A 22,065-nucleotide genomic window follows, 5' to 3' on the forward strand; every position below is an offset into this window, starting at 1 on the left:
TTCGCTGGGGTGGGGTTGCTCTCTAAGTGACGTTCCACCTCCTTATTAAAATGAGCAGACGAAAAAGCCTGCGTTGATGTCACCCATTGACCTTCACGGAAATATCAATTTATATTTGTTTTATACAACAGTTTTATTAGATTCCTATAGGCGGTACGGTGGTGCTGAAGTCAGCATCGCTGCCTCGCAGCTCTGGGGCTCTGTGTTTAATTCCTGGGGTGCTGTCTGTGTGGAGTCTGTATGTTCTCCGTGTGTGTGCGTGGCTTTCCTCCAAGTGCTTCGGTTTCCTCCCACAGTCCGGAGACGTACTTGAAGGTTAATTGGCTTCTGGGAAAACTGGCCCTGGTGTGAGCGTGTGCCCGGGGATGAGCTGGTGTCCTGTCCAGGGGGTACCCTGCCTCGTGCCCTTGGCTTTCCCCCGTAACACAGAATTGGAAGGAGCTATTAGAAAATGGATGAATTGGGGCTTTTCTGATAAGATTTTACCCAGAGTCAAACTCTGACCTCTGACCTCTGACCCCTGACCCCTGTCTCTCCCGTCGGCAGTGACGCTGTGTGAGCCCGCCATGTCAGCCGCCGCCGTGTTCGAGCACGCGGGAGACCCCGGCTGCCTGCCGCCCTGCGGACCGGAGGACAGCGGCGCTTCTCTGGATGATGTCTCGGTGGAGTCGACCGCAAAGTAGGTGCAGCGCCGGCCCCCCCCCCCCCACCCCCACCCTTTCCCGCGAGTCGGCGTGGCCCGGAGCCCAGATCCAGACCCGGAGAGGCCCGCGGGCCGCAGGCGACCGCGTGGACGGAGACCGGGAGACTCTGCCTGACCGCTGACGTGCCGCCGTTGTGGGCTGTGAAAATGCCGCTCTGAAATGTGTGGGCTCGTGCCTTATGAAGGGACCATTGTGAAATTAAAAGGAGTTTAGTGCTGAACGTGCTCGGTGTTTTTTTACTGCTGCGGTTTTAGCAGCCTGGGCTCTGCAGCGGCTCGTCTCAGAGAAGCTCGGGAGCGGGCTGCCAGCAGAGATCTGGGTTTCCCAACAGTAAACAGAGGGAAGTAAATGAGCGTGGCACTGCGCCCTTCGGCCCTCTGATGAAGGAAGCACATCCTGTTTGCACTTCCTCTCTCAGCTGTGAAAAACCGTCTTCCTTCACCGGAGAGAAAGGGCAGGAAAGAGTCTCATGGAGCGCAGACTGACGAGAGACACACATTGACGTCGGTGGAGCTGGGATGTTCCACTGCTGTCCAGAGATCAAATAAGGTTCCTGGGATCTGGAAAGGGGGCGGCGCAGGGGTCAGCACTGCTGCGCTGGGGCCCCGGGTTCAATTCCAGGGGTGCTGTCTGTGTGGAGTTCACATGTTCCTTCTGTTTGCACGTGGGCTTCCTCTGGGTGTTGCAGTTTCAGTCCAGGCTGAAGACATGCTGGAAGGTTAATTGGCTTCTGGGAGAACTGGCCCTGGTGTGGGCGCGAGTGGCCCGTGTGAATTCCCCCTGAAAAGGCAGTTCGAGCTTCACTGGAAATCGGAATTTCGTAAAATGAGCCCTGCCTGCCCTCCTGACGATCCCGTCTCTCTACAGAGAGTCCTCGGGGGAGGAGTCCGCCGGCGGGAGCGGAGATGAGGCGGGGACCCCGGCAGCACAGGGACCCCCGCGGGGGGAGGTGGCCGGCGCACAGGAAGACAAGCAGGCGAAGGAAAACGGTAAGGCGCAGTCGTGCCGAACAAGCAGAAAAACCTTCAAAACGGACAGCGTGTTCGTGTCTAAGTGTGGTTCACGCCCATCTGGTCTTCGGTGGCCTGCGCCTTCCTGCTGTGAGCTTTGTTAACCTCTGGTCTACTGTAAGGCTTCTGTTTTCGAAAGGAAACGGGCTGCTGTGGGAAACCCAGGAATTAGCAGCGCGTGGCCGGGGTATCTGGTTTTGCGTTTCTCTTTCGCCTGTTCACCACCCTGCTCTGGCATCCTGGCAAAAAAAAAACGAGTGACCCACTCCCTGGCCAAAATATTAGGAACCCCACCACTGAATAAAACACGGGGTTTCTGCAAACAGTGAGAGCAGCTTGAGCATCTTCTGGCCCACATTCCACACGGGATTCCAGTGTGTACAGCCCAGCGCCACTTGGTTCTTCTAGAGGGGTCTGGGCCTTCCGTCGTTATTCTTGGAATGGCGTTGGAATCTGGGGAAAGGTTCCCAATATTTCGGCCAGTGGGTGTCGGAAGGGTGTCTAGCAAGAGAGAAGCGGAAAGGGAGCCCGTCAGCTGCCTGTCGGCTTTCTCGCCTTGTGATCACAGTGTCCTGAGTCATTGTTCTTATTGGTGACCCATATTACACTCAGTGTATTTACACCACAGGTTGAAGTGTAGTCAGTGTTTGTGTGTTGTACACACCATGCCCTTGGCACCGTGCTCTGCTCGAGACCCATGAGGTTCTCGGTGTTCGGCCTGTGGTTGATTTCCTTGCACCGCTGTCTCTGAGGCCTGTCCCCCTCCTCTGTGGTGCAGCACTACAAGTAAAGGGACAAGTAAACAAAACCTAAAACTGCCAAGAAAATGTCCTGGTTCTACTGTGTGCAAGGGTGCGATTCCCAGGATAACGCCTTCTCAGTGGCCTAGCGTGCTGGACAAGATCAAGTGGTTTATGTTTTGCAAGACAGGAGATGTTCTAATTGGAAACTGATTCACTTTGTTTAGAGACGAAGGTGCAATGACCTCTTAACTCTGGGCTCTAACTCTGCGCTGAACTGTCTTCTCGGTTGTTCTCGAAAAGTCTCTTGACCGCTGTGACGGCTTTCCTCCGGGTTAACCAGTGTGCTCCATTTGTCTTCAAGATCATAATCTACCAGATGCTGATGTTCTGCAGGCTGTTATACCACAGTAGCTTCTATATGAAGTAATTCTTCACAATAACAGCTTTATTAGGTTTAAAATGCGGTAATTCTTCACAATAAAATAAGTCATTCTTCACAATAACAGTTTTATTAGGTTTAAAGTACGGTCAGCTGCTTATGCAATACCTTCCCTGGTATGGCAGATTATGGAAAAATTGACAGATCAGTTTTCACCGTTTAACCCCGATTGAAGGATCTCAAAAGATAAGCAAAGTTGGACAGTACTGGGATGGGAGACCTGCAACTAAAACCAGTTGCTGAAGTGATGATAGTGGACCAGTAGGTGGCGCTCTTGCCTCTGGACCAGAATTTCCATGCCAATTCCCCAGGATGGTGACTGGGAACACTGTAGTGGGATGTTCCTTATTATGGGTAAGATGATAAAGTCCAGCGCAAATGATCATACAAGGTCCTGTGGCACTCTTTGGAAGGGTAGGGGTGTGAACCTCAATATCTTGGCTAAATTCCACTGTGGGCTTGCAAAATCTGCCCAGCCCCCCGCAGTTCAACTGGTGAAGCAGTTTCCCACTTCTCTGCTTGGTCTGCGCCACTATACAAGTGCAGTCGGCTCGTTAATACAAATCTGACACTGCTAACGAAAACACAGCGTGCTGGGCCCAGAGGAAGCAGTGGCCCACGGAGTATGAAGTCTGCTGTATATGGTCTCTTCCCTCAGAGCTTTGACATACAAGTCCAGCAGGTGAGCTGATAAAATGGGTTGGCCACTTTTGCATGGCGAGACCCTGAGAATCCTGCACGCCGCTGTCTGAGGGGTTGAACTCTGTGTCTGGTGTGAAAAGCCCGCGGGGGAATTTCACGCCGGCTCTCTGTGGGAGGGGGAAGGGGCGGGGTAGCTCTGTGTGGGAGGGGAAAGGGGCGGGGTAACTCTCTGTGGGAGGGGGAAGGGGCGGGGCAACTCTCTGTGGGAGGGGAAGGGGCGGGGTAGCTCTCTGTGGGAGGGGAAGGGGACGGGGTAGCTCTCTGTGGGAGGGGGAAGGGGGCGGGGCAGCTCTCTGTGGGAGGGGAAGGGGGCGGGGTAGCTCTCTGTGGGAGGGGGAAGGGGGCGGGGCAGCTCTCTGTGGGAGGGGAAGGGGGCGGGGTAGCTCTCTGTGGGAGGGGAAGGGGGCGGGGTAGCTCTCTGTGGGAGGGGAAGGGGGCGGGGCAGCTCTCTGTGGGAGGGGGAAGGGGGCGGGGCAGCTCTCTGTGGGAGGGGGAAGGGGGCGGGGCAGCTCTCTGTGGGAGGGGGAAGGGGGCGGGGCAGCTCTCTGTGGGAGGGGAAGGGGGCGGGGCAGCTCTCTGTGGGAGGGGGAAGGGGGCGGGGCAGCTCTCTGTGGGAGGGGGAAGGGGGCGGGGTAGCTCTCTGTGGAATGGGGAAGGGGGCGGGGTAGCTCTCTGTGGAATGGGGAAGGGGGCGGGGTAGCTCTCTGTGGGAGGGGGAAGGGGGCGGGGTAGCTCTCTGTGGGAGGGGGAAGGGGGCGGGGTAGCTCTCTGTGGAATGGGGAAGGGGGCGGGGTAGCTCTCTGTGGAATGGGGAAGGGGGAAGGGGCGGGGCAGCTCTCGCGCTGGCGCCCCGCCAGGCTGTGACCCGCGGGGGGCCCCGCCGCGCGGCTCGTGGCGAGAGTGTGGTCGCGCCGTCCCCCTGGCCTCTCGCATCACTGACGCGGACGGGGGGCAATGAAAAGGCCCTTGTCGGAGCTCCGCCGCGTGGTGCGTCGACTCCGCGGGCGCTGGGGCCGGCAGTTCACTCTGAGCTGCCAGTCCGCCCGTCTTGCCAGCTCGGCTCTCCCGACCGGAACAAAGAGCCATTCAGCTCCGGAAGCTAAACCTTTCCGGCCTCCAGGATGTGTCCCGAGAGCCCTGTGAGCGGGATCAGGGAGATGATCTGGGACTGTGTGCTCTCACACCCGGATCAGGCTTTACTACGCCGGTCCTGGATGTCATACTGTCTTCGTGCCCCCCACAGATATCCCAGTGGTCACCGCAACAGATCTTGCGCGATAAGGAAACGGTTTAAACATCATTTTCATCAGGAAAAGGTTTATTTATAAAGGTAATAGAGTTGAAATAGTCCTTCTTGCTTATGTTTGAATCCCTGAATTAAAGAAAGACGCATACGTTTGTGTTTCAGTAACATTGCAGAAAAAAAGATGATTCAAAGTTGAACACCTTTTAAAAAAAAAAACCAAAAGCTTATTAATAGTAGATGGGTGCAGAATGACTGAATAAAAATAATTGGACGTACAGTAGCATCCACGTCCTTACTACAGTGGCGTTGTGAGTGTGCGCTGAAAGTAAATTTAAAAACCTTTGGCTACAGTGTGTAATGTGCATTGTGCAGTTTCAGTTGTCGAGATTCGACAGTGTACAAGTTTGCCTCGTCTCCTCTCTGGAATCGGTGAAGCAAAGAGCAACCGGATACAGGTTCAGGCTAGAAGTGATTTTGTTGTTGTTGCCATACCCAGAGAGACGGGGACAGGGACATTTGGAAATTGACTTAATCTGTGGCGGAGGACACCTGTGTTCACAACCTGGGGCGTCGGGACCCCAGCTGCACGTCTGCTGGCGTGTGCGTGTCCGTCCGTCTGCCTGCGGGGGTCCTGACCCCAGAGCCTCTCGCCTGCAGGGGACGTCCGGCGCCCCGACTCCCTGGACCTGAGCTCCTCCAAGCTGCAGCTGTGGACGTCGCAGAGGGACGGGCTGGTGAGTCTGCGGACGGCCGAGTCCGGCCCGGCGGCCGAGCCGCCCGTCACCGTCGACCAGATGTTCCGCGACGCGGTGAGGAATTACGGGGACCAGACCGCCCTGGGGTGGAAGGAAGCAGACCGCTGGACCACGCTGACGTTCAAGGAGTACTACGAGAAGTGCAAAACGGCAGCCAAGAGCTTTTTGAAGGTAAGCTGCCACTGCAGGCCAGCCTTAAGAGCGTGGTTTCTGGGCGGACTGGTCTGGGTCTGGAGGGCAGCAGGCTTTGCACATCCGCTGCAGTTACCAGCAGCGCCAGACCTGTGCAGGAGGCTGAAATCGCTCCTGTGATGTCTTAATTGTGTTATTTTCAACTTCTTCCTGGGGACCTGTGCTGCTAAACAAGACCTGTGAGGAGCAGCCCTGAGGTCCTCACTGCGCTGCTATCGAATGCCCAGCTTTGTGTGTCCGGTTCTGATCACTAGGAACAGTAGAGTGACCAGACCGAGAATTGGGCATTTACTGTTTTAATACACAAAACATAGGCTAAAACTACACAAGGGACATGGTCATCAAAATACATAATAACATACTGTGTGAATCACACTATAACAGAATAAGCTAGAATAAGCAAGGTCTACAATAATATAAAGGGAATAAAGGAAGGGGAGTAGAAGAAAGAGGAATAGGGGAGCCAATCTATTAAGGGTAGAAAAAAAGTTCATGTGCCTCCTTTGCATGCTTAACCCTGCAGTGGCCAATCCACAAGGATTTGGTGACCTTTAACACCTCGTTTTTGAAAATGCTTGAAGAAAAACAGCCCCCTGGTGCTGAGAGTCAGATCAGATCGATGTGTTTTTCCCGGACCTTTACCATTGAGCAGATGCACTTGTGACTGATTGTGACTGAGCACTGAGCATGGTTTTCTGGGGATTAGGGAAAATCCAGTATTTCCTGTTACTCTTGAGCTTTATTCTTGAGCTGAGTTGCATCATCTTTTTTGCAGCTGGGGCTGGAGCGTTACCATGGAGTGGGAATCCTGGGATTCAACTCCGCGGAGTGGTTCATATCCGACATCGGCGCGATCTTGGCAGGGTGAGTTATCACCCCGTCCTCGCGGGGATTTCGTTTTCGTTTCCCTGGCACTGTTGTGTCCGAAGGCTCTAAAATAACTGTCCAGGTACGCAAAGGCAAGGACAGCGGCCGTAGTGTGGAAGCCCCAGTGGTGAGTGTGGGAAGGCTCACTGGAGCAGTTCTGATCTAGAATCTCGCTGCCTGGTGCAGCATGCAGACGAGACGTCTTCAAACGTGCACCAGAGAAGTCGTGAGTGAGAGAGGATTTGATCTGTGCTGCGTGTTCGCTTGCTGATTGACCCAGGAATCTTGCACAGAAGGTTCTTGAAGCTGCTCTGGGAAATTGGATTCGAGATGGGTCAGCTTCCTGTTCCACACATCCCCAGGTGTGCAGAGGAGAGCCTCCTGCTCTCAGGAGTTTGGCCTTGCGGTGCAAGGATTCCCCCTGCTCCCCGGTCCGGCTCCTTCTCTACCTGCGGTAACCGCCAGTGTCTCTCCTGTCATTTTGCAGGGGGTTTGCTGTGGGCATCTACACCACCAACTCGCCCGAGGCCTGCCAGTACGTGGTGGAGAACAGCAAAGCCAACATCCTGGTGGTTGAAAACCACAAGCAGCTCCAGAAGATCCTGCAGGTAATCCCCTGCCCCGCGACCTGGTGTGTCCCGAGTCCGCAGGCGTATCGCGCCAATCGGGGATCAATGCCACATGTGCGATGTTAAAAAGAGAGAGTGGCTCTCACACAAGGCGTGTCGCCCTGGATCTAGGGGAGCGTTTTCTGTCTGAGGCTCAGCAGCGCAGTGTAGTCGTGTCCCAACAGGAGGAGGAAGAGCTTGTGTTGTCCTTTATTTCAGCTGGCAGCACCAGTGACTCTGCTGTAGCTCCAATTACACTGTTTAGCCCAGCTAGCTCGTGGTGTCATAGATGTTCCCTCGTCTCTCTTGTAGATTCAAGACAAGCTCCCACATTTGAAAGCCATAGTCCAGTACAAAGATGCACTGAAAGAGAAGAGACCAAACCTATACACGGTAAGTTTTTCCTTACCTTTGTGAAAACCTCGATGGTTCGTTGCTGCTTGGGGTCTATAAATCATGAACAGTGCAGAACAGTCTTAACTTTTAATTTCCTGCACAGGCCTGGGGTTGTGGTGAACAATATTTATGCTCCAGGTCTGTGGGCTGAGAACTGTTCACAAGGACTTTGGCAAAATCCTGCATGCCATATTGTCACAACAACATTTATAAATAACCCGACTAAAATTAGAATGCAGAAATAAATTTAGAGATTTCCTCTAGGGGTAGTATACTTTTTTTTCCAGCTGTGCATTCAATGCGAATGGACTCTGTTAGAAGTGGTAGTGCCACAGGTCGTGTGACTACAGTGTGTCAGACAGACAAAACCAAGAACCCAAGACAGTCTCCCAGCCAGATAATGGCACTTCTTCATAAACACTCACAACAGTATAATCAGCGATGTATTAAAGAGTTTACATTTCAGAAGTAAACTCTTGGTATGACACAGGGGTATCTAATCCTGGGCCTGCAGAGTTGGTTTGTCTTCAGGATCTCATTCTGACTCTTCATGAGCTGATGTAATTGTTTATTGATGTCTGAGCTGATGTAATTGTTTATTGTGTTTAGGAGACAAGTGAACCTCACAGTTTGTTTTATCACACAACTTTACAAGAAGCAGAAGCCTGCACCCGTTTGTCAACGACTGGGGTGCAGCAGTGTTCTGTCTCCGGAGCGCTAACCCCTGTTGTGTGTGGCTCTTGCGCCGACAGTGGGCCGAGTTCATGGAGCTGGGGAAGGACGTCCCCGACTCCGAGCTGGAGGAGGTCATCAGCTCCCAGAAGGCCAACCAGTGCTGCACTCTGATCTACACCTCGGGGACCACAGGCCAGCCCAAGGGAGTCATGCTGAGCCACGACAATGTGAGTCGGCCCCGCGCCCAGGCGCTGCCCGCTCCTGCTCCAGCTCCAGCGGGCGCTGTTGGCGGGGGGCTGTGCTGGTGTTACTGGCCTCCACTGTTCACCAGTACGATGGGTTGCCTGCTCAGTATGCACGAGCTAGCGAGCGCTCTTTTTCTTCTGATTGAGTGTTTCTCCCAATGAGATACAGGCTCTCCTGGCTACTCAACCCACATAAATATAACCACCACAAATTATACAATACAAATATATACAACACTGGTAACTTTGTATGTCAGCTAAGTGCATCTTTAAATACTCCTCCCTTAAATAACTTTAATTTCTGCAGGGTTTATGGATGATGTATTTGTTCCACTTTTATTGCAGAATAGAACATATTTATTATATTGCTAAGTGTGCTAATGTCAGCTGTGCAGTGCGTAGGATATGACAGGAAACTACTGCCATTAAAGTGTAAAATAATGAGCACCATAAGGCGCAAGAGTGAAATATCACTTTCAAAAAATGGGATTTGTGAAACATTTTCCAGAGCCAAACACTTACAAAAGTTAGGGACTGTCTTTATAGGTCTGTCCTTGATACACTTGGTATAGGAGCCATGTGAGATTAGAACTAGAGTATCCTGCTTAGGAGCACTCAATAACCCAAGACTAGTGGCAGACAGAGGCCATGAAAGTACAGGACACTGTCCTAGATATTGGTCAGACTGTGGTAAGGCTGCATTTTTCCCTTTGACTTGAGCGTGTACTCTTTGGCTGCTAACATTATTGCTAACATTATAGGAACGAGAAGGGCTGCTGTAGTCCGTGCTTTCCTGTTATTACTCTGCTCGGCTCTGAGAGAGCTGTGCATGTGTCTGGGTTTCGCTTGGCCGGTAACCTGGCCTCTCTCCCCGGCAGCTGACCTGGACTGCCTTGGCCACCGCCAGGACCGTGCGGCTGACCGACGCCCGCGTGAGCCAGGAGGTGGTGGTCAGCTACCTGCCGCTCAGCCACATCGCGGCGCAGATGATCGACATCTGGCTGACCATGAGGGTCGGGGGGGCCACCTACTTCGCCCAGCCTGATGCCCTGAAGGTGAGGAAGCGCTGTTCCCAGCTGGGGCCTGCATTTCACAGCTGGAAAAAGACTGAACACATCTGCAATGAACTTCCCTCTCCCCCTTATCACAGTCTCTCTCTCCCTTTTGTTCTCTTCTGGCAGTTTTGGTTTTTGACTACACTGTGACAAGGAGTGGTACTACTTCTGTGTTGTTTTCTCAGAATCTCATTGATAGACAGGTCAGATTCCCTAGAACCTCACAGTTGCCGTTCACAAAAGATCTTTTGCGCTTGAGGTGGGGTAGTTCAAATCTGACGTTTTTATGTTGCATAATCGAAATCGGAGAATGACGTGCTCTGGCGCAGTTCTAGCTTTTTTGTGAGATAACAGGATAACAGATGCCACTGCTCGTCCCTAATTCCTGAAGTGAATGAAAATCATTTTACTGTTCGCTAATAAATCTGAAAAAAAAATTAAAATATCAGACGGGCTTCCCAGGGCACGCTCTGAAAATAGACTCAGACGTCAGCTCTCTTATCCTTCTTTTCAGTGTGCATCACCGAGAGGATGTGATACAACTTCCCCAGTTTTCTGTATCCAGTGCTCCCTGAGGCTCTTAAAACAGCTGGCCAGATCAGGAAGTTTCCCTTTGGAGTGGCTCATCTGTCATGCAGCTCATTGTCGACCGCCTTAAAAGCCATATAACGCCCAATTGAATTAATTTTCTAAATGCACTGGGTATCTGAACAGACCCTCTGTTCGTCCTGCAGTCCAGTACCACTGCTGATACCATTTAAAGATCCCAGCTCAGTGTCATAAAGCACAAGCTTGTTGTCTGTCTGCTACAAACAGGCAATTTGTTGCCTTTTAGGATCCTATTAAAACAGGTGATTTAAAATACCACCTACAACTAAACAGCCGAGCTAATTTTTTTAAGATCGTTATGCGTTAAACTGCAATTTTAAACTGCAGATTTGCATTTGTCCTTTAATAAAGTTTAATTACAACAGGTGTATTCGCAACTGACTATGAACGACCACCTAGACTGCTGCATGTTGACACTATACACGCTGTAGCATCTAAAGTTTCAGCAAACGTTGTCGCCAGACATTGTATAAGGGGACTTTTCTCTCGCCACCTCAAAGGCTTTTGTGGAACTGAGCAATCCAGCCATGGAGAAGAGAACTGTCTTTCCTGTTTGGCTCTTGGGGAGATGTGTCACTGGAAATCTCCTTGCCGAGCCCTGACGGAGATCATAGGCTCTGGGGGCTTCAGAGTGCCCAGACGGGCCATAGGCGATTGGGAGGCTGGGAGTCTGGGGTCCGAAGCCCCCCACACTCACCTCCTCTCGGCCGCGTGGCTGTCCTCCTCAGGGCTCGCTGGCCAACACGCTGCGGGAGGTGCGGCCCACGGCGTTCATGGGCGTCCCGCGGGTGTGGGAGAAGATGCAGGAGAAGATGAAGTCCGTGGGGGCCAAGTCCTCCGCTGTGCGCAGGAAGGTGGCAGCCTGGGCCAAGGACGTGGGGCTGCAGACCAACCTGCACAAGATGCACGGGTGAGCGAGGCGGTGTGTGTGTGGGGGTGTGTGTGCGGGTGGGTGTGTGGTATCCACAGGTACCTGCAGCCGGTCGAGCACAGCGTCTTGTTTTTTTAAATGGCTTGACTGGGGGGAACATCCACACCGTTTCCCTAAACGACCAGTGCTCCTTTTGGATGTTAAGTCAGCAATATCTCTGCAACCTGTTTGACAAATTATAGGCTGCTCAAATTCTGAGTCAGCTTAAAGTCCGACTCGGCCACGATTTTAAATTGCAAGCTCCAGCTCCGAGCTGAGCCGTGAGCGTGAGTTTTGGCTTTGCCCGGAGTGAGTCACTGCTAACGCCCCCCTGTGTGCTGTATCTGCTCTGTGACTCAGCGGAGGGGAACTGGGGGAGTTTTAGTGGATGACGCATCTCGTCTTGTGTGACTCGGCAGCTCCTGGGGTTATTTCGCCAGGTTGCGGTGAGGCAGGTTAAACTGATTCCTCTTCCTCCCTGATGCTAGCCATGCCTCCACGCCCCTCAACTACCGCCTGGCTAAGAAGCTGGTGTTTAAGAAGGTGCGCAAGGCCCTGGGGCTGGACCGCTGTACCAAGTGCTACACGGGCGCCGCTCCCATCACCAAGGACACCCTGGAGTTCTTCCTCAGCTTGGACATCCCCGTGTACGAGCTGTACGGCATGAGCGAGAGCACCGGCCCGCACACCATCTCCCTGCCCGACGCCTTCAGGCTCACGAGGTGAGGAGCCCGGCGGTGTTCCCCCTGCGGGGCTGCGAGTCAGGGGGCAGACTGAGCAGCGCCTGTGTCTGTGGTCTGCGTGCTGCGGGTACGAGGCAACACAGGGGCCGAGCAAGCCTCTCAGGGAGGACCAAAGGCAGCTGTTTCTTCATGTGTCAAAGAGGCAATGAGTACCAGCTGCCACTTATTCCCCACATCACTCCTGGGCCCGCAGTGGCGGCTGACACTTGCTCTGCACCGAAACTCTAAACAGACGTGAACTGCAGGGGTGCTGTGCTTCTGCCAAAAATAGGCCAGTTCCAAGGACTGTTTGCCTGCATCTAGGCACTGTTAATTCATATGCATGATCGCATGCTTTTTGATGACAGTCCTGCACTGTCTGCCTGGAGCCCTTGGTGTAAGCTGTCCAGCTTGTGACCAATGAGTCCCGAAAGAGCACCGGAGCTGTGGGGTTGGTGCACCACGTTTCTAACTCGCTGTTCGGGAAGGACGGAGGACTGGGAGGACCCGAGTCACACCTGATTGGTTTGTGGTTTAGCTGACAAATCTGGCCTCCGGTCACCAGGTGGCGCTGCAGCCTGTGTTCATGCCCCGCCCCCCCCCTTCAGTCCTGTGGGTCTCTCCTCCGCAGCTGTGGCAAGGTGATCCCCGGCTGCGAGACGAAGATCTCCAACCCTGACAGCGAGGGCAACGGCGAGATCTGCTTCTGGGGGCGGCACGTCTTCATGGGCTACCTGGGCATGGAGGACAAGACGGAGGAGTCGCTGGACTCCGAGGGCTGGCTGCACTCGGGGGACCTGGGCAAGCACGACCAGAACGGCTTCCTCTTCATCACCGGCAGGATCAAAGGTACGATGGTGGGGCAGGCTGGGACAGCGGCTGTCCAGGGCGGGGCTCTCGCCTTTAGAGGACCCTAAGATCATCACCAGCTGGAAAGAAAGCGTTTTTACTGTCGGCTCAGTTTGGGAGCGTCAGTACATAGTAGTCAGCAGGATCAGTATTGGCCTGCAGCAAGGTGAGCAATTCCTTGCTAATCATTTTTTGCGTTCCTTTATCATCTTTTTGGCACGTTTCTGTTTTCATATTCCTGGACTCAAATGAGGTATTTATCTCACTTGGTAAAGTTACAACAATATGGTAAAAGTTTATTGTACCATAAAAAATACTTTTGCAATTATGAGGTGATAATGCAGATAGTGATCTGCGCAGTTTCATAATGTAGAACACAGTGATGCATTTCCGTGCTGTAAGAGTGAAGTTATCTGACCTTTATGACCCTCTCTGCGCTAGTTGTGTTTCACACAGGGATATCCATCCAAAAAAGACACATGATAAAAATATAACTGATTTTGAGATAAAGAGGAGAACAGGTACTTGTCGTAGCACACTCCTTGAAAAGTCTGTTGTTGAAGATTTATGGGACAAACAGCCAGTAACTAATAATAACATTAAGTGTGGCGATGTTTTTATATTATTTTGAAAGAGGGAGTACCCTCACCACAGCCGAGAGTTAACGGATTGGGTGGGGTTGCTGTAGAGGCCCTGCTCATCTCCGAGGGAGGGAGAGCTCTCCTGTAGCACTGAGGCCTGGCTGGGCTTCATGGCCATGTTGGTGTTTCAGAGCTCATCATCACAGCGGGAGGAGAGAACATCCCCCCCGTGCCCATCGAGGATGCTGTCAAGGAGACCGTGCCCATCATCAGCAACGCCATGCTCATCGGGGACAAGAAGAAGTTCCTGTCCATGCTCCTCACGATTAAGGTGCTACATGTTTACTTTAGTACTGGGGGGGAGGGTGTTAGGTGGGGAGAAATGAGGGTATTTCTTTGTGTTGATGGGAGTGGACCAGGGATAATAAAGCAGATGTCGTCTGAGGGCGCTGTGTGCGGTCTAGCATCTGTCACTGCTGCTGGCACCAGAGCAGGGCTGTGCTTGTCCAGTCCTGATGAAAGGCCATCATTACCGTTGTCAAAGGCAGGCTGGCTATAGGAGGTCATACAGGCCATTATAAGACAGTTACAGGCAAAGGTATCGGCACTCGTTTAAATGATCTGGGATCTCTTTTGCTTCTTGAAAGAATGAAAATTCATCCGTCCATTTTCTGACCGTTTTATCCAGTGCAGGGCTGCTTATCCCAGCGATCAGTAGGCGGAAGGCAGGGTACGGCCACCAGTGCTACACCAGTCCATCGCAGGCACATACAGGGCCAGTTTTTTTTAGAGGCTAATTAACCCTCCAGCATGTTCTTGGACTGTGGGAGGGAACTGGAGCAGCCAGTGGAAACCCACATGAATGGGGAGGACATGCAACACCTCCTTGACTGTATATAATGAGCCGTGTGGACCTGAGCTTTCAGTATGAACTAGTGAATACTGATGCTTCACATGGACACCAGTTTCTGTTCTGCAACTGTAAATTCAGGTTGTACTACATTACTCCACTGTAGTATCTTGAGACAAATACAATGAAAGGATAAACCAGTGTGCATCTTTTGAAGTGTGCATACAGGCTGCTGTTTCAAAGAAAGCAGTCTGAGAATGTGGGTGGGGCCTAGGTCTCCTGTTGTAAAAGAACACCAGTCACTGGGTAAACCCAGGACAGTCTCCCAGGCAGATAAATGCACTTCATAAATGCACAAAGCAGTATAATCAGTGATGTATTAAGAGTTTACAATTCAGAAGTATCCTGGTATGGCACAGGGGTGTCTAATCCTGGTCCTGCAGGGTTGGTGTGTCTTCAGGATCTTATTCCCAGCTGGTTACCAGTTTAACTGGACAGATTTAACCGATTTTCTCTCACATACCCACCTAGTACTATGGAAGCCCTTAAAGTAAAAAAGGACATACAATGGAAATATGTAAAAATCATAAGTTTCAGCTTTTATAATTGTGAATTCCTCTGGATGTGAAGCATCTATTTCTGTATCTTATTTCATATTCTGTCTCCGTTTTTGTATTTCTGGTGTTTAAATAAAAACTTTAAGAAGCCCACGTGCACTATTCCATCCGGGTACTAGGGAAGCCTCACTGGCGGAAATGGGATTCTATAAAAATGAGTGTAATTAATGTGATTTTTATCAGGGCACTGTACAAGACAAGTCTTCAGGCTTATAGATCCTATGATCCTGTACGATTCATGAATACAGTGTAACGGACCGGCCGGCATACAGGTTGTACGATCTTTAGCTCAGCTGGCAAGACCGTTTGTGTAGGGTGGGAGCGGTGAGGGCACAATCCCTAGAACCCGAATTTGTTACAACAACAAAAGGACAGACAGTGAAATATGTGCTTCCACAGTACCCGGATGGAATAGTGCACGGTGGGCTTTTTAAAAAAGTTTTATTTTAAACACCAGAATTACAAAAACGGAGACAGAATATGAAATAAGATACAGAGATAGATGCTTCACATCCAGAGGAATTCACAATTATAAAAGCTGAAACTTATACTTTTTACATATTTCCATTGTATGTCCTTTTTTACTTAAAGAAGGTCTGCTTTAGCTCAGCTGGCAAGACCTGGGTTCGAGCCCATACAGTGAGGCACGAACTAGGGTGGGAGCGGCGAGGGCACAAGCCCTAGAACCCGAATCCGTTACAATAACAAAAGGACAGACAATGAAATGTGGGCTATTTCGAAGTCGCAATTACGAGATATAAAGTCGCAATTACGAGATATAAAGTCGCAATTACGAGATATGAAGTCGCAATTACGAGATATAAAGTCGGAATTACGAGATATGAAGTCGCAATTACGAGATATAAAGTCGCAATTACGAGATATAAAGTCGCAATTACGAGATATAAAGTCGCAATTACGAGATATAAAGTCGCAATTACGAGATATAAAGTCGCAATTACGAGATATAAAGTCGCAATTCTGAGATACCATAACGTGTTTTTTTTTTTACTCCCTGGCGGAAACGGGCTTCCATACAGTACAGTGTTACTGAAATTACTATATATGTAAATCGTTTTGAGAAAATACCTACCATAGTTGTTGATGTCGGCATTAGTTCTTATTCCTGAACTGTTTTTTCTGAAAACTGAAAGTCCACACTGCCCTCTTGTGGCCAAATGTAGTATTTTTGTCTTTTTTGTCTTTTTCCACTATCTATGCTTTTTTCTCTAAATATTTGGCTATCACTGTGAATTCAGGCTTGATAGGCTGCCCCGTGATAGACAGGTGTCAGTCATGCATCTGTCCATACAGTGTGAGCTCTAGGCTGTCAGGACAAGCACCTAACTAAATGTCTTTCTTCTGTTACTAGCTGTAAGGAATGGTATAAAGTAGGCAGTGGTTATTTTAAGTTAGAGAATCAAATAAGAATTTATTCACAAGGTGCACAGACACCTTATTTAAAAGGTGCTTTCTCTTTCTTACTTGCAATGAAAGATCTTCCTGTCTGCCTGACATGGCCTCTTAATAGACACTTGCTAACGTGCTTGGTTTGAGAACGATTATTGAAGCCAATGTGTTAATTTTAGTGAGATTACAGGCAAAATAGTGAATATGCATAAGATCCCTTTGAGTCATTTCTGTGTCCGGGTGTTTCCAGCCCCAGTTTCATTTCCAGTGAACAGTTTTTAAAAGCTAGCCTGGGGCTCTGCAGGACCAAGGCAGCAGCTTCTCCGGGGGCGCAGGAGCACCCCTGTGTAATGGTGGTCTGTTGGTGCCATGTTCTGACCTCTGACCCCCACCTGCTGTCTCCCCTCGCAGTGCAACGTGAACCCCGACACTGGGGACCCCGAGGACGAGCTCACCCCCGAGGCCCTGGACTTCTGCCAGAAGCTGGGCAGCACGGCCACCAAGGTGTCGGACATCACGGGGAGCAAAGACAGGGCGGTGTACACCGCCATCCAGGAGGGCATCAACCGCGCCAACGAGCAGGCCACCTCCAACGCCCAGAAGATCCAGAAGTGGACTCTGCTGGAGAGGGACTTCTCCATCCCCGGGGGCGAGCTGGGTGAGTGACACTGCCCTGCCCCACTGGTCCACTCCACACTGCCCCCCTGCCCCCCTGCCCCCCTGCCCCACTCCACACTGCCCTGTCCAACTCCACACTGCCCCACTGCCCCACTCCACACTGCCCTGCCCCCCTGCCCCACTCCACACTGCCCTGCCCCACTGCCCCACTCCACACTGCCCTGTCCAACTCCACACTGCCCCACTGCCCCACTCCACACTGCCCTGTCCAACTCCACACTGCCCCGCTCCACACTGCCCTGCCCCACTGCCCCACTGCCCCACTCCACACTGCCCTGTCCAACTCCACACTGCCCCACTGCCCCACTCCACACTGCCCCACTGCCCCACTCCACACTGCCCCACTGCCCCACTCCACACTGCCCCACTGCCCCACTCCACACTGCCCTGTCCAACTCCACACTGCCCCACTGCCCCACTCCACACTGCCCTGTCCAACTCCACACTGCCCCACTGCCCCACTCCACACTGCCCTGCCCCACGGCCCCACTCCACACTGCCCCACTGCCCCACTCCACACTGCCCCACTCCACACTGCCCCACTGCCCCACTCCACACTGCCCTGTCCAACTCCACACTGCCCTACCCCACTGCCCCACTCCACACTGCCCTGCCCCACTGCCCCACTCCACACTGCCCTGCCCCACTGCCCCACTGCCCCACTGCCCCACTCCACACTGCCCTGTCCAACTCCACACTGCCCCACTGCCCCACTCCACACTGCCCTGTCCAACTCCACACTGCCCCACTGCCCCACTCCACACTGCCCTGCCCCACTGCCCCACTGCCCCACTCCACACTGCCCTGTCCAACTCCACACTGCCCCACTGCCCCACTCCACACTGCCCTGTCCAACTCCACACTGCCCCACTGCCCCACTCCACACTGCCCTGCCCCACTGCCCCACTGCCCCACTCCACACTGCCCTGTCCAACTCCACACTGCCCCACTGCCCCACTCCACACTGCCCCACTGCCCCACTCCACACTGCCCTGCCCCACGGCCCCACTCCACACTGCCCCACTGCCCTACCCCACTGCCCCACTCCACACTGCCCCACCCCACTTCCCCGCATCAAACTGCCCTGCCCCACTGGTCCGCTCCACACGGCCCTACTGCCCCACTCCACACGGCCCTACTGCCCCACTCCACACTGCCCTGCCCCACTGCCCCACTCCACACTGCCCTGCCCCCCTGCCCCCCTGCCCTACTGCCCCGCTCCACACTGCCCCGCTCCACACTGCCCTGCCCCACTGCCCCACTGCCCCACTCCACACTGCCCCGCTCCACACTGCCCTGCCCCCCTGCCCCCCTGCCCCCCTGCCCCACTGCCCCACTCCACACTGCCCTGCCCCACTGGTCCCTCCACACTGCCCTGCCCCACTGGTCCCTCCACACTGCCCTGCCCCACTGGTCCCTCCACACTGCCCTGCCCCGCTCCACACTGCCCTGCCCCACTGGTCCCTCCACACTGCCCTGCTCCACTCCACTTGCTTCCCTTCCTGAGAGATGCAGGCTCAGACCTGCGCAAGGTCAGGACACACTGAACAGAAAACACTCCTCCGTTTCCCACCTGGGGGTTAACAACCCTGCTGTTTTTGAGAAGGGTGCAGTGTTGCGATTTGCTCAGTGCAAACTGCCTGTGTTTATGGCTCCACAATTTAATTTACTGTCAACAGTGTGGGGTAGAAAAATCATACCCTCCCCCCCCGCTACCTGATTGCTAGTTCCTGTTCTGTGGTGAAGGTCCTCTTTGTCACAGTGAACGTACCTGCTTGCACGAGCTGAAAACAAAGGTTCTGCACATTGAGTACTTATTGCACAGCCCTGCTGAAATTCCCTGCCAAGCCCATGTGCCCTATAAGGAGTTAAAGCTCCTGCTTGAGCAAGACATTTCCACAGAGAGATCCCACTGTGCCGTCATTCTGGAATGAACCGTCCAGGAAGTGAGTAAAGCACGCTCACTGGACACGTCTTGGCAGTGTCCCACTGCTTGACATGTTGGGACTCTGCAAGCAGCCTGAGCTGGATGCAGCCCGGATTCCACGCGGTTTGGAAATGTTTGCAGTGCACTCCTGCCCCCTTGTCTCCGAGCTCGCCTCTGCTCCGGGACAGGATTGATCTGGGCTGCTCTGACCCGGGGCAGGCGAGGACTTTCACCCGGGTGGAGCCTCCTTCGGCAGTGAATGTCAGGAGAACAGTCTGTCGGGTGGTTTTTGTTAAGATGGCTAACTGTTCCCTGCTTGGTGTGTTGTTGCAGGCCCTACCATGAAGCTGAAGAGACCAGTGGTCATGAAGATGTACAAGGACCAGATCGACAACTTTTACAAAGACATTGTTACCCCAAGTACCCCCGACAATCCCCTGCCCCCAAAATAGGCCCCCTGTGCCTGCTGGTTCCCCCGACTGACACACACAGTCCCTGTACAGATCCCAGCATAAGCTTCCTCCTGCAATAACCTGTTTCCTGGCGTCTTTTTTTTTTGGGCTGTTGTAAAAACATATATGAAATACTATTGTAAAATTGTCATTATATTTTTAAAATATTTATTAAAATGCCGAGATTATTGCTATACAGTAATTTAATTAAGGTCATTAATTGGGAACAAATTTTTATTTGCTGTGTTTCATCTGAAGGTGTAACTGTAGTGGAGAAAAGTCGTGTTCAGAGAGGTGCTGTAGTATAGGGATATACAAGGAAAAACAAGAAAATCTGGGATGAAACATGTAATTTATTTCTATGTGTTTGTTTCCATGTTTTTTACGGACTAGATCAGAGGTGGTGTTATTGTCTTAGTTATCCAAAGGTGGAGTTGTGCAATACAGAGTTGATTCTTGACTTCGAAGCCAAACAGTCCCATCGGTCAAAGATTTCGTCCCTCTTCAGCCACAGAGCAGCCTCGCCTGTTGGTGGCCACGCACTGTCTCAGCAGGGATGGTTGTTTTCTTCTTGGCCACATGCAATGAAGTACTGCGCCACCTGAGAAGCCATAATTATTTTGCTTGCTTTCACTACTGTTTAAAAATGTTTCTTTTTTCTTAATTGTCCCATGACTGTGATCACAGCACTCACCTATCAAATGTTAGCATTTAGTTTTCATGCCAGTTGTCTTGTACAGGTCATTTTCCTACCTTTCCTTACTTTGAGTGCTTGAGGTTTCAGCCGATTCGCTCTCTCGTGCTGCTGTGGCATGAGGTGCATATGAAGTACAAGGTGCAGTATGGGCTTTTCTGAATGTCATGGCTGCCCCACTGAAAGAGCAGATTGCCCCACAGCTGTGCTGAAATAAAAAGACCCCATGGGGCCTTGAACTCCTGAATCTAAGCCCTACCTGTATGAAGAACCCAGTGTTCACGGAGGAGGTAAATGTATTGTGTTGTAGATGATGCTGTTTGCATTTTATGAAAATCAGCTGTTGAAGGTGTGGTTGATGAAGTGTCTATGTGCAGATTTGACAGGCTGGGCATGTAGTCTACACCAGGACTGTCCTGACTGCAGGCCCTCCAGTCTCCTTTGCATTTCTTTACTGTAGCCTACACATAAACTGATCTTGTTAACTCGCTACTGAGTGAACTGGGAGCTAGCTATCGCAGAACAGGGGTAGGAATGGAGTGGCTTGGCTTTTGCAAGAAGAAAACTAATTACTTCCTGCTCTTTAAGTTCAGATGATTTGAAAGATATTTGTCGGAAGCTCTCAAGTGAGTGTCCATATTGAAGTGTCTTCTGTGTATGTAGCTACATTGCAAGCATGTCCAGAGAGGGACACGTTCAATTTGGATTTAAAAAGATTGTTCAGGTTTTAAATCTATTATGCATAGAGCTTTTGAGAACTTATGATTTTCAGTCTGTCTTATTACCCCTACTGCTCTTGTGAGATGTGCTGAGCTAGTGCTGTAATTATTTTCTAAAATTCATTAAGTTTACTGAAAAGGGGCCAAAACAGCAAAAATGAAATATTACAAATAGCATGTTAAAACGAAAGTTTAGCATGTAATATTCTGAAAAACTTTCGACTGTTGTAGACATGGGTAAAAGAACATTGTATTATCAAGTTTCAAGGGGCAGCTTGCTTGCAGAGGTGCACTGTGAGACAGTGAAGGGACATCTGACTAACTCGGGCTGTTCAGCTGTAGAAAACAAATTGCATGCTTATTCAGAAAAGGCACTCCTCCTGTCCTTCCTTTCTTTTCTTTCAAGAGCTTTATATTTGCTCTGTATGATGAATTGAGACATGAAGGTGAGACTTGTACATTTCTACTCATCTTTCCTTACCAGCTCATCTTTTTTCTTCCTGTCCTTGGTTTCCAGCTGTGAAATCAAAACTAGCCAAAAAGGAATGTGTATTTCAGCTTGGAGTCATGAGATTTAAACATTTACTATGAAACGTTTTCAAGTGCTAAGCCATTTTGTTGTGTAGTTTCTGACAGTGACACTAGTGATGCAGGAGCACTAATGTTGTGCAGGGTTGATGTAAGGGACTAACTCTGAGCTGCTGGTTAGTGTTGGTCCTTTACCTCGTGATCATAGCAAAGCCAAAGGAATTCTGTCTCCAGGAGGGAAAAATATTGATGTACAGCTGGCCTGCTGTTGTACTGGCTCTTCCTGATTCTCAAAACGTCTGTTTGAAGGCAGCTTTAATGTGAAAGAGAAGAACTTGTGCTTTTTTTTTTACCTGTGGTCTGTTGAATAAAATGTGTAGGAATGTTTTGCACTTGCAAAATACATATAAGCAGAACTGTGTGTGTAGCTGTGTTCTCTGTGCATCCTTTAGAAATAAACAGGAGAAATGTATTTTTGTTTCTGCATCCTCTTCTTCTCTGCTGTGTGCATGTGTCCAAATGTCTCCCTCAATTCTACCAAAACGCATCTGTCTGTCTTCACTATGAAACACAACGAGCAACCAGAAAAAAGAGGGAGCAGAGGAGTTCTGCGTTCAATTACATATCTTGTTTACCTGGTATAAACTCTAGTCTGTCCAGCACTTTTTTTTAACAGATCTCTTTAACTCTCCAGCCTCCTTATAACCAGGAAAGGCATCATTTTGTCCAGTTAAGTAAATGAGTTACATTTCATTAAAGAAACCCAGAAGCCTGATCCCCTGCAACTAGTGTTGTACCTCTGCTGTGCACATTCGTGTTTGTTCCTGTGCTCAGGGCAGACCAGACTAGTCAAGGCTAGGCTGCCACGAGCTCTGCTGCTTT

At 51.2% G+C, this 22,065-nt stretch overlaps 1 protein-coding gene across 4 annotated transcripts in view; it reads left to right on the top strand.

The window, feature by feature from the left end:
- Positions 1 to 21,655, top strand: part of acsbg2 (acyl-CoA synthetase bubblegum family member 2) — a 32,954-nt gene extending 11,299 nt beyond the window's left edge. For all 4 annotated transcript variants that reach the window (XM_088622223.1, XM_088622221.1, XM_088622222.1 and 1 more), the window contains 14 exons: positions 547 to 679; positions 1,572 to 1,693; positions 5,502 to 5,770; positions 6,567 to 6,655; positions 7,146 to 7,266; positions 7,579 to 7,659; positions 8,415 to 8,564; positions 9,461 to 9,637; positions 10,975 to 11,156; positions 11,645 to 11,878; positions 12,510 to 12,727; positions 13,500 to 13,639; positions 16,597 to 16,843; positions 19,124 to 21,655. In XM_088622223.1, coding sequence (XP_088478349.1) covers positions 567 to 679; positions 1,572 to 1,693; positions 5,502 to 5,770; positions 6,567 to 6,655; positions 7,146 to 7,266; positions 7,579 to 7,659; positions 8,415 to 8,564; positions 9,461 to 9,637; positions 10,975 to 11,156; positions 11,645 to 11,878; positions 12,510 to 12,727; positions 13,500 to 13,639; positions 16,597 to 16,843; positions 19,124 to 19,242 — 2,262 coding nt within the window. In that variant the 5' untranslated portion in view covers positions 547 to 566 and the 3' untranslated portion in view covers positions 19,243 to 21,655. The remainder of the gene's footprint in view (positions 1 to 546; positions 680 to 1,571; positions 1,694 to 5,501; positions 5,771 to 6,566; positions 6,656 to 7,145; positions 7,267 to 7,578; positions 7,660 to 8,414; positions 8,565 to 9,460; positions 9,638 to 10,974; positions 11,157 to 11,644; positions 11,879 to 12,509; positions 12,728 to 13,499; positions 13,640 to 16,596; positions 16,844 to 19,123) is intronic.
- The last annotated feature ends 410 nt before the right edge of the window (positions 21,656 to 22,065 follow it).

Source organism: Lepisosteus platostomus, chromosome 27 (genome assembly GCF_059453375.1).
Source record: "Lepisosteus platostomus isolate fLepPlt1 chromosome 27, fLepPlt1.hap1, whole genome shotgun sequence".
Taxonomy (NCBI): domain Eukaryota; kingdom Metazoa; phylum Chordata; class Actinopteri; order Semionotiformes; family Lepisosteidae; genus Lepisosteus; species Lepisosteus platostomus.